We start from the raw sequence: 12,731 nt of genomic DNA, 5'->3' as shown, positions 1-12,731 counted from the left end.
CCTGTAACAAAAGTCCTAAAGCATGTCTGTATACGGAGAAAATGAGAATGCTTTACTTGACAGCTGACAGAGTGGTTCACGATGCTGCACTGCTGTTGGTCAACTCTAGTGAGGGTTTTCCTAACTGTGCCACAATGTGGATAATGTCCATGGCCAGAGCACATATAAAAGAAAATAACCCCACTGCAAGTGTTAAACCAGAAAGGGAGATAGTGAAACCAGGCCCAGGCTATTATAGTGCCCCACTCACATGAGAACTAACTAGGGTCACAGGAAAAATACCTTGGTTTCTGTTGTGTGAAATTCCCTGGGGAGTCAGAAGCATATTTCTATCCTGGCTCCCTCAGCTAGGACACTAACAACAGAGCAAATAGATCATTCTACACAAGTCTAGCTTAGCAAACCAAGGAGCTTCTTAGGCTTCCTTACAGGTGCATGGATGACTCAGAGACGGAAATACCACACAACTGCCCACCTAGCATCAGTGGTGCTGTGGGCAAGCTGCATCCCATCCCTAGAAGTCTCTGTACAACTTGGCGGCAGCTTGGGCAGTTGAAGAACTTCTTCCCCTCTGCAATTCGTTATTGCCAGTGTAACCTTTGGAATGGATCCGTGGATCTTAAAAATAACAGGAGATTCCAGGGATGTATAAGTTACCCGCACTTCCTGACTCCTCAGAGCCCCCTCTCCAGGAGGGGATGTTTCAATCAGAAGGAAACAGCCACACAATAACCCCTGTCAAGAGCACTTCTCCACTCATCTGAAATTTCCCCACTAGACCCTGTTTGATAATGACTTCACCTCGCAACGTTGATACACTGGAGACTAAGCTCCCAAAATGTGAGTACTGGGGGTTCAAACCATAGCCTGGGAAAAGCAGTGTTCATGAAAATGAGTTGCTAACATGACCAGGTGGTCCATGCCATTTAGACAAACCTAAAAAGGATTACTTCCCTAGCAACTGATGAGAAGAACATCCACTCAATGTTATACACTTAAAAAGAAACGGATGCTGGCTCATCAAGTCAAACTGGTGATGCTAACCGCGAGGTCTAAAGCATGGCACAGGAGCCAATCAATGCTTGCATGCTGGCGATTTCCCTGCAGTGAACATAAGTAGAACAAAAGGAGTACCCCAGAGCTGATTTTGTCTCGGTAGTCCCCATTACCATCATATACCTATGGCACAACTATCCATATATTGGCCCACTGAGAGAGTTTGAAACCAAATAGAAATTGTGGGGAAGACATCTGAATCCTAGTGAATGTTTGAGTGCCCATCATTTCAGAGAGCATTTCTTCTAGAAAACACTGGGATATGGGTGTTTTACCTCTTAAGAATTTGACATTGAACTTAAAGAAGGAGGAATAAATGGAAAGTTTCCAGCAGCTTCTTCCAAGTGCTCTGTAATATTCCACATCATCGTTCAATTTCTACTACCTTTCCCCCACTAACTTACATCTTAGTTACATCAATGCCCTTATGCTCCTTCAAAAATTCGATTTAATGTTTCATTTCTCAAGTGTCTGTGGATTTCCCATTCTAGAATACTGCATTGCCTTCTGTATGATGAACATGTCATCATCCTGTACTGCTAAAGATGGGGCCCAAGAGGTACATCTCTTTCTCCCCAAGATCATTTAAACACTATTTCCTCTATGCTCCACCTTCTGTATCACCATTATGAACTTGTGGTTCCATATTAGAATCATGTATACTTACTTCTTGCCTGAGTTGGTGTAAAACCTACTCACTATTTGTCTGACATAACAGGAGGTCCTAAAACAAATGGTCAAGGTTCACTGTTTTAGATACTCCCATTTTCATAAAGTAGAATTTGCTTCCATCCTCTCTCTCATCCTTCAGAGTGATTTATGTGATAGAAGGGTTATCTCAGGCTGGGAAAATGGCTCAGGAGCTAAGATGTGCAAACTAGAGTTGACTCCTCAGCACCCATTTATAACATCCAGGCTGCTGAGCATGCCAGTTGGTTGTTGAGCATGGCAGTTAGCCTGTGATCCCAAGGCTCAGAAGGCAGGATGGGATCTTTGGGCAAAACTCGCAGAATCAATGAACTTTGGTTTCAGTAGGAGACCCTGTCTCAATAAAAATCAAAAACAAATACAAAATGTATACAGTTGAGGAAGATACCCAACACTGACCTCTGGCCTCTAAACACGTATGCACACATGTGCCCCTCCACATTCAAACATGCATACACACTTATGCATGCCTGATACACATGTGTGTGCAGAAAGAGATGGCATCTTGCACACTACAAGGTATTCCCAGCATTGCTTGTTTGTGCCATTTGGCTAAAGAAGCCATATTTCTCTCCTAAAAATTTTCTGAAGATGCCCCATCTCCAACAGAGAGTTTGGCTTGCCCCTCTTATCTGCAAAAGGGGAAGTGCAGTTAGTTTAACACTAGATTGTGTTGCAGACCAGTTGGCCACAGATTGCAGCCATACTCAAGCACTTCTTAGTCTGTAATGTTTGTTTGTTTGTTTGTTTGTTTGTTTGTTTTTCTAGATCTCTCCTTGTCTGAATCCAATATTCCATTAACATACTGATAGAAAAATCTATGGCATTATTATTGTTCCCCTTGAATGCAACACTAAAGCAATCGAATTAAACTAACCTAAGATCACATGGAGAACACCAATAGAAAACTATGAAACCCTGGCTTCTGAGTCAACATGGATTGAATTCTGGATTATATACATTTGAATGAACTTTTTGAACACTGGGGAATGTAGCTATTGATTTATATAGAAATAGCTATATCTTTATGCACCTGTCTTTACCCTTGGATCCAGAAAATCCCCTCTAAGTGTTTTGTCTGGGAGAAAGCATAAAAGATACTCAGGACAAAAGTGACTTAGTCAGTAGTATTCTTAGCTACTGCTTGCCTGACAAGAGTCAAAGACTGGAGGCAACCTTCAAATGTCCTTAAGACAGTGACTGAATACAGACTTATATGTTTATCTTATTTAAAAAGTAACCATACACAGAAACACGGAGAACTAAAAACAACACGTTGGGAAAAAAAAAAAAAACAAACAAACCATGAGTCCATTTGATATAATTCTACACTCTGAAGTTGAAGGACAGATATGCAATATTTGACAGATACCACAACAGCAGTTGCCTCCAGGAGGGTTATTTTGAAGGGTGACCAATGTTTTGTCTTGATTGTTGTAGTGTCTGCTCTGTTGCATATATTTGGTCAGAGCTTTGAGATCCATATGCTTCAAACAGGTGCAGATTGCTGCAAACGATAGTTCAGTAAACTTGATTCTTAAAATGATCTCAATAACATTGTCTGTTGGTGGCTGCTTTTTAATTACTGCCCCCCACTTCAAAGCTTGGGTGGAGAGATTAAACACAAGGTGTTTCAGTCCCAGCCTCAGAGAGACTTGCTGCTAAGAGCAGTTGAAGAATGCCTCTGACTTTTTCTGAGTCTCATTTTCCCCATTAAGCACACTGAAGAGAACATGTGTGGAGTCAATCAAATAATATAGGGGAAAGTCTTAGCAACGGGGCTTGGATTATTTGTCCTTTTCTTTCTTGTCTTTCCCATAGTGAGTTGAACCTGGAGCTTCCTGCATGCTGGTTAAGTGCTCTTTCTTGGACCAATATCCCCAGCAGTGCCCAATTTCATTATGTTTCTTAGAACATTTTCAGTCTCATACCTTTATTTTGAGTTGTATTTTTACTATATAGACCAGTTTGGCCTCAGAATCACAGAGTTCCATCTGCCTCTGCCTCCTGAGTGCTGAATTAAAGGTGTGTTCCACCACCACTGGCATATTTATTGAAGACTCCTCTTGAGAATCCCAGATTCTTTACTACCAGCGAGGTTGTTTTCTAATTATAAACTCAGTCATTTTAATTCGTATACTGACTTGTTGAAAAATATTTATTGAAGTCTGCCTTGTGCCCTGTCCTCACAACAGTGGCACTCTGTTAGGAAGGAAGACGCTACATGGAGAATATTGTAAACAAATTAAAAAATTAAAAGCAAATAAATTATTGGTGAAATGGCTTTGGAAGAGAATAGGTTTCAGATTGGTTGGGTGGTGGCTGATTTAATTTTCATTAATGATGCTGGGATATCAGTAAGTTTTAGAGCATTTGCCTAGCATGTAAAGCCCTGATACAAACACAAGCTCACATACATGTGCAAGCACACACACACACACACAAATGAGTTCTGAGAATGAACTTTAGGCAGACTGGAAGGAAATAAGAAAGTGAGCCACTGTTAGGTATTCACTGGGGATACAGATAGAACAAGAAGTGTAAAGGTCAGTGTATGGAGCAACCTGGAGGTGCTTTCAGAGTGCTGAGCCAGAGTAGACAGAGCAGCTATAAGCAAGTGTGTTGCATAGTTTTACTGTAAACTTGATACAACATAGAATCACCCAGGAAAGGAAGCCTTAATGAGGAATTATCTAGATCAAATTGGTCAGTGGGAATGTCTTGGGGGTACTATTTTGATGATTAATTGATGTAGGAAGACCCAGCCCACTGTGGGCAGCACCATTCCCTAGTCAGGGAGCTCTGAAGTGTATCAGAGAGGAGAAAGCCAGCTGAGATCAAGAAAGCATTGATACAGTGATTCTTTCTCTGATTGTGGACTAGCTGCTTCAAGGTCCTGATTCTGTGACTTCTCTGCTATTGTGAATTTTAGCCTAGAATTCTTATTAACTAGTTCAACTTCCCCCTATAAGCTGCTTTTAGCAGGAGGTTTTATCGAAGCCAAGGGAATGGAACCACAACAGCAAGAGCTAACCTGTAAGATAAGAGATCAGAGGGATAAAGAGGATTCAGTGTCTGGCATGAAAGGGGATGAGGACTCTGGATTTACATTGAGTGTAGTGAGACAGCATCATGTAATTTGCACAAAGAAGTAACATGAGCTGACTGACTGACTGACATGGAAGGCTCCCTTTAGCTCATAATGCTGGCTAGTATAACTTTCTATAATGATGGGACTGTCCTCTGTTATCGAATATGATACCCATATATCATATCTGACTCTCAAAGTATGAGATGTGACTAGGTCAAAAGTCATATACAACTATGGGCCATTATATCAGCTAGTGCCTTGTTGAGAATTCACCAGGTAGCGATGGAGTTAAAGTGAACAACTTGCTGTCTGATAAAGGGTATGGCATAAAGACACATGCAAAGTGTCAGGGGACAGGGTGGCAGCAGTGGGTGTGGGAACAATTGTTTAGATTCAGGAGGTATTTTGAAGATAAAGTCAACATGATCGTACAACTTAAGAAGGGCTGGTGAGCATCTGGATATGTATACAACCTATAGAATTTGAGTTTTTCAGAAGCTTTTAAACATTTTCAACGTGTCATATTTTACTAGAAGGAACTTGTCCTGTGGAATATAACCAGAGAACATGGGTCAGCAAATGACAGGACCCAGTACAGCCAGCACAGCTTAAATATGTGGTCTTGTTGAAGTGGGGGGATCATATCCAGGCAACATGAAACCTTAGGGTCTCTGTGGTTATTTCTCTTTCTCTTAAATTATGACTTAAGTCCAGGTAATTATAGATAAGACAAAGTAGAATATACTGAAGGGGGAGAGAGAGAGGGAGGTATGAGCAAAAAAAAAAAAAAAAGTGCAAGCCCCTATTTTTTGTTTACTTTGAAAGGGAGTTTTCTCAGAGGGTTTTTGTGGTCGTTAAAGCATGTCGTTGGCTATAATTACGTTTGACTTCTGCACTTCACCACAGGGGAAATAACATGTCCGTACAGCCTGTCTCCTTTCACTCTGGAATCCCCGTGTTTTGCCTGCTCTTCTCCAGCTGCCCTTTGTCTCAGCCCTGTGGCTTGGCTTTGGCGGTGGTGTCTAGACCACCCTTCCCCTCCATTCCCTGCCCTTTCTTTTTAGGTCTTTTCTTTTCTTTGCTCTGTGCTGGGATCATTTTGATGACTGCTGTATAGGTATGGGTCACGGCTCTCCATTGGCTGTAGGACACAAACCTATTTAGTCTTCAAAGTTATGGCTTGAACTGATACTAAGTTTGAAGAAGCTCACTAGCAAAATGATCTTTGTTCCAAATAGATGGATGATGCCTCTAGCCCAGGTCCATAGGACTGACTTTAACTGTTTCCATGGAGATCCTTTTCTCCTCCAGTCCAAACTATCCTCCCCACACGTCTTGCTCAAAACTGCCTTCCATTTGAGAGTACCTTGATATGGAAGCCCGTATAGATGGAAAGTCTGATTCCATTTATTAAGAGACTGCCTCGAAACCCTTTAGATTACCTCATAGGTCTAGTGTAAAAATTAGATTGCAATGGCACTGGAAAATCACAAGGTCAAGAACGTGGCAATGATGGTAACAATAATGACCAACACACTAGGAGGCATGTGTGCCAAGCAGAATGGTCTCTGACCATGCAGTGTTTTGTTTGTCCATAAGAATACCTCTGTGAGGGCGCAGGTGATAGTTTGATAACTTTTAGACTGACAGCTAGAGAAAAATGGACCTGTAGCTGGTAGCAACTCTTAAAACATGCTGTGGACATGGCCAGAGTCAGAGTTGCTCTCTTTACTCGTCCCTTCTGTTCTGCTACCCAGGATATTGTCATTGTCATCAGAAAACAGACCTCGGGCCCAATGAGATGATGGCTCAGAGGGTAAAGGTGCTTGCCACTAAGCCTGGTGAGGTTGAGTTTGCCAGGACTTACATGGTGGAAGGAGAGAACTGATGCTTGCAAGTTGTCCTCTGACCTCCACATGTGTATTTACATATGGGCACACATGCATACACACACACACACACTCAAATGTGGTGCATGCACACATACACACACACACATACACACATACACACATACACACACACCCCAACCTACCTACCTCTTAGGTCCAAACTCTCAGTGCTCTGGACATTAATCAGTGCTACCACCCCAATCACTAAATATACATGAACATGCCAGTTCTGCAGACACTTCCTCTTTATCTACTTACCGCGACAAATCACTTTACTGCTACCAATTCCACTTGCCTGTACTTTCTGAGGAGCTTGTTGGATCGCATCCATCCCCAAGTAAAATACTGCACCCCAAAGCTTTGACTGTCTGCCCTTTTGTGTGTATTGCCAGTCTCACCACCTCTCTCTCTCTCTCTCTCTCTCTCTCTCTCTCTCTCTCTCTCTCTCTCTCCCTCTCTCTCTCTTCCTTTCAGGACATTTGCAAATCACTCTGGTGCCACCGCGTGGGCCACAGATGCGAAACCAAGTTCATGCCTGCAGCAGAAGGGACCGTCTGCGGCTTGAGTATGGTAACTGTGCACTTGTTAGTCTGTAGCTCTGGAATGGTGCTGAGGTCATAAAACTATAGCCATAGAACAGCACATTTTTCTTAGCTGCTTTCATTTTTCTTCTTCTAGCTTCTCTTTAAAGTAGCAAGCATTGCCAGGCGAGAATTATAAAACAGAATTTCAATATAAGCCAGTTCGTTTGTTTTTATGCAGATATTTGTATTTGTGTCTCTTTTTTTAGATGGGGCTTTGCATCTTAAGTATCTCTATGTCACTCAACTGATAGGCTCTGCTGTGTTCTATTTGTGAGCTAAACTCCATATCCTATGGGAGAGCCCCAAGGGGGACAGGTATTCCCAGGAGTAACAGAAATGACAGTCTATGTGACCTTTCATAATCACTTCTATTGTCTTCCTTTTCCTACGAGGATATGGCAGGAAAGGTGCCCTTGACAGAGAAATTATTGAAGCAAATTTAGCAAGTCTATTTAAAAGACCGTGATCGAATTTTAACGTATGATGAGGTGGTACATATTTGCTGATCTCTGTAATTCACTTTCTTAAAACACTATTAACCTGAGGAGAAGAATTGGTTATTTAATGTGATTTCAATTCCTTGGTGACTATTGAGTACCAAGTATCAGGATAAGGCTCAGAAGGTATGGAAATGAGACACACTGAAAAGTCAGCCCTATTCTTCCAAGAACCCGTAGCAGAAGCCATCAACGGTTACTGGCATTCAATCATCTCTTCCTTAAGCACTAGCCGCTATCACCCAGTAAAGGAACCTTGCTTAGAATTCAGTATGAATGTCAAGTGAACTGTACTGAGTACATATACCAAAGTAGACACCGGAGTTTAAATTGGAGAGTCTTTTGAGAGAGTACAGAAATGGAAGCAGAGCACAGACACATGAAACTAAAATGAGGGAAAGCTAAGTACTTCCATCTCAAGATGTGTACGGGGGACAGAGGAAGGTCTGAGGGATGGAGAGATGGCTCAGCAACTAAGAGCACTGGCTAGTTTTCCAAAGGACTCAGATGCAATTCCCATCACTCACATGGCAGCTTACAACTGTCTGCTTCTTCAGTTCCAAGGAATATGACACCCTCATACACACACATACAAGAAGGCAGAAAACCAGGGCACATAAAATAAAATAAATCATTTGAAATGTTTTAGCAAAAAGCAGCAGCAACAGAAGCCGCAGAAGAAGAGGAAGAGGAGGAGGAAAAAAAGAGAAAGATCATCGTATTCTGAGATATTTAGGCAGGGCACTGACTCTCCTTCTGTAGTCCCAGCATTCAAAACACTGAGACAGATGGATCTCCATGAGGTTGAGGTCGGCCTAGGTTGTGTAGCAAGTTCCCTAATACATTTTAAAAGGTGCAGTGCAAGTCATGGCTACTCAGGAATATTGAATATTTAAGAAACACTTGGGATATTGTGATATATAAGACTACATGGGTATCTATTTAATATTTACATTTTATGTGTAGAATTTTATGTATGCATGTATGCTATTTGCATCCATATGTAGATTTCTGTAAATTCCCATTTGTTACACAGATTGCAAAGGCACAGGAAGGCAGCCTGCCAGCAGCCTGACCTAAGACCAGGGTGACTACTGAGATCATGGTAGCACAGTTCATTCATTGATTGACACAGAAATAAGGAACACATTTCCATCTAAGAAATTAGATTAAAATTGAGGGCCATTGGTCGGTAATTTGTTTGGTTATAAGAAGCAGAATGAGTCCTGTGTAGGTATGAGATCTAGACTCTGCTGTGTGTGTTATATTTGTGTCCCTGTGCGACTGAGTAAGTCAGTGCTTCCCTACTAACGTCTATATGCAAAGTAGTCTTTAATTCCAAAATGCTTGGAAGGATTCTAGAAGACTTGGTGTGTGCTGGTCCCCTACTGTTCTTGAGACACCAAAGCAACTTGGTCTTCTGTGTTGGCTGCTGATGTTAAGGGGACCATGAGCTGTTTGTCCTGTGTCAGCCCAGTAAAGGTCCCATGATTCCCAGCAAGAAAGACGTATGTTGACAGTAGTGAAAACCCTCAGATGACCAACTGGTTCCCCACGGTATTATATAATCCCAAACTCAGAAATGGCGATCAACCCAGACAGAAGAAAAGCTTACAACAAAAGAATTGATCAGCCCATGGCAAGAATTTTAAGAAAGAAAGAAAAAAACATAACCAAGACAAAACTCACCAACAACAAAGCGACACACTGAACAGTCATGCAGGGAAAGGGGAGAACCAGAAATCAAACAGCCTCCCTTTAATTCTGTAACCGAACCCCACTTCTCAGCCAAACTAGACATCACCTAAACCCCGGCCCTCTGGATTGAAGTATAAAGGCTTTTGAGGAAAGCACACAGTAATGCTAAGTCTTGCAGGACTTAGCTCCAAGTGAAAACACATCAAGGAAAATAAAAAGCAATACTACTAGACTCAAACACAAGCCCTAGAGGAGGAGCAGAAAGAGAAAGGGAGAAGGGAAGAGAGGGAGGGGACGTCAGCGAAACCCAAATTTCTTGCAAAGGTACAAGTAACAGTGGGGGCTAAGAGAAAAGAATCTTTAACCCACCTGTGTGACTCACAGTCAAATGAGAGCCTCTGAACAAAGGATGCTGAAGATCACCAGTCATCAGAGGGGCTGAAATGGGCACCTTCCCTGGATGCAATCTGTTTGTACAAAAACTTGCTAATTTCATATGAGATGAGTATGTAGCAGTTGAGTAGGGTAAAGCACGTTAGCTGTATCTCGCATCTGATTTGATAATGGAATAATCACAGTGATCAAGTCTTGAATGCATTACAATTGTTCCATAAGTAGCCCTGTCTCCAAGCAGCAAAGGGATCCTTGTAATTCGGCCTGAATACTTGGACCACTGTATAGAATCTTATCTGTATGTTTCTCTACATAGACAGTTCCTCTCAGCATGGGAATAGGAAATGCCGCTTTTCTCCAGAACAGTGCTTCTCAACCTTTCTAATGCTAAGCCCCTTTAATGCAGTCCCTCGTGCCGCGGCGACCCGCCTGCCATAACGTTATTTCGTTGCTACTTCATAACTTCAGTGAACCATAGTGAGAATATCTGATATGCATAATGTCTGGATCGTGATTCCTGTTGGGGGGTCGTGACCCACAGGTTGAGAACCACTACTCTAGCGGAAGCCTTGAAAATGCCGGAAACCGCCCCGAGCCGCTGAGCATTTATAAACACAGCACAGAAGGGCTACGTCACAGCTTTACATACTGTCTGTCCCTCCTGCCTTCCCAGACCCCATTTCCCTTTTTGATTGTATAGCTATCTGCCTCTCCCTGAACTTTGCCAGGCAGCCTCTGATGGGAGCCGTGTTGCGTGTTCTTTTGCAGTGGTGTCGGCAAGGCCAATGTGTAAAACTTGGAGAACTTGGGCCCCGGCCCGTCCATGGACAGTGGTCTGCCTGGTCGAAGTGGTCAGAATGTTCTCGCACATGTGGAGGAGGAGTCAAGTACCAGGAGAGACACTGCAATAACCCCAAGTAAGGCTCCAGAAAGACTTGACTTTCGAGTGCGGATTTTTTTTCTCCCTTCCAGTTCAAAGCAACCAGCCAAGGTTTTACTGTTTAAGTAGGAAGCCTGTGTGCATTAGGAAGTGGGGGAAGGGGGCGGGGGGAGGGGGAGGGGGAGGAGAAGTGTGGTGTGTAGAATTCAGACTTCATCAGTAGAGTCACTCTGCGTAAAAATGACAATCAAAGACTCTAATCACTTGCTGAGGTTTTTTTCTTAATTTGAGCCAAGGCTCTGCAGTCCTAAAATCAAATACTTGAGCTATTGTATGGCTGGGCGGCTTGATGGGTAGAACATGTGTGTCTCCAATGGATGCTCTCAGGACGTGTTATAATTTTGACCTTGCAGGGTAAGCTTCAATCCCTGTTGGTAGACTGTCTGACTTCTCAAAAGATACCAGAAACAAAAACACACGTTCCTACATGTGAAATTTCTAAATATCGATGACTAATAATAATTTTCTTTAAAAGCAAAACAAAAAAAGCACTGTGAGAACTAATTAGAGCATACAGTAACATGGTGAAAGTAGCCTGTGGTCACCTTTAGGGACACGGCAGTCTATTCATTATGGGGCCTCAGCCTGGGAAAACACAAGGACGCTTTAGTAACTTGGAAAGACTCCGATTCACACGTGAGAGGAAGGGCATCTCTTTGTTCTAGGCTGTTGGGGGTACAAAGACCCCAGAAAGTTCATTGGCGCTTTTCTAGCTGTGTGACTTTGGGAAAGTCACAGAACTCTAAGCTTGTGTTAGGTACAAAATGAGATGTTAGCTCCATCTCAGAAGATTTGAGGAGTTAGGAATAGTGTCTGTAAAACCCCTGCAGCTCCTGGGGTGGTGGCATATGCTTACAGTCTTAGCACTCAGGAGGCTGAGCCAGGGGGAGGCTGAGCCAGGGGGAGGCTGAGCCAGGGGGAGGCTGAGCCAGGAGGAGGCTGAGCCAGGAGGAGGCTGAGCCAGGAGGATTAAAGCTAATTTGGGCAGCACAGTAAACTATTATACTGAGGTGGGGGACACAGCATAGTAAGATCTTATATTGAGAGAGAAAAGACAGACAGGCAGACGGACAGAGACATGGAGACAGAGAGACATAGTGAGATCTTATATTGATAGAGACAGATAGAAAGACAGAGACAGAGAGAAAAAGAGAGACAGAGACAGAGCCATAGTGAGATCTTATATTGAGAGTGACAGACAGATGGATATAAATACAGAGAGACAGAGATAGACAGACAGACACCCAACCAATCTGAAAGACAAGAAACATCCAATAGACAACAAAAGATTCTGAGGCCCATATGGCACCCACAGTCCTCATCTCAACCTCCCTAGGATGACAGGGTCACATATAACCACCCCCGAGAGGAAGTGTTAGCTGCAGAGGCATCACTAACATCGTCCTGTAGAGAGGATGATGGACTGAGAAGAGTGGACATAGAAAAATAGGGTTAATTTTACCACCTGGTTTGAGGGATGACAGCCACAGAGGTTTAGAACACAGCTATGGAGCCCAGCACCCTGTCCCTGTCCCCTAGCTCTATGCCGTGGGCAGTGAAGCCACCAGCAAATGCTCTCCCTTTCTCCAGAGTCCTTGTATATGAGCATGGGGTCAAGAGTGCACAAACACCAGCCCAGCTGAGGGCTATAAAGTGCTCCGCAAGAGGGCCTGGCAGGCTATAAGGCACAGCGGACATGTTGGGTGAACTGCGAATCAAAACACATAAAGAAATCAGAGAAAAAAAAGGCAACTTTTTCAGAAGAGACGAACGATCCTTCATTGTGTCAGCAATCAGAGCGCTATAAAAAGCTTTTCAGTCCTCTTTCCCAAGACCCAAGGTACAGGTTGGAGATAATTAGATACTGCATGC

At 43.0% G+C, this 12,731-nt stretch overlaps 1 protein-coding gene across 2 annotated transcripts in view; it reads left to right on the top strand.

The window, feature by feature from the left end:
- The window catches only part of Adamts18 (ADAM metallopeptidase with thrombospondin type 1 motif 18), a 145,144-nt gene that overhangs the window by 84,494 nt on the left and 47,919 nt on the right, over window positions 1-12,731 (top strand). For both annotated transcript variants that reach the window (XM_076915918.1, XM_034522883.2), the window contains 2 exons: window positions 7,222-7,317; window positions 10,688-10,836. In XM_076915918.1, coding sequence (XP_076772033.1) covers window positions 7,222-7,317; window positions 10,688-10,836 — 245 coding nt within the window. The remainder of the gene's footprint in view (window positions 1-7,221; window positions 7,318-10,687; window positions 10,837-12,731) is intronic.

This window comes from Arvicanthis niloticus, chromosome 18 (genome assembly GCF_011762505.2).
Source record: "Arvicanthis niloticus isolate mArvNil1 chromosome 18, mArvNil1.pat.X, whole genome shotgun sequence".
Taxonomy (NCBI): Eukaryota; Metazoa; Chordata; class Mammalia; order Rodentia; family Muridae; genus Arvicanthis; species Arvicanthis niloticus.
Note: the sequence above shows the minus strand (reverse complement) of the source record. Positions and strands in the feature narration are given on the sequence as shown.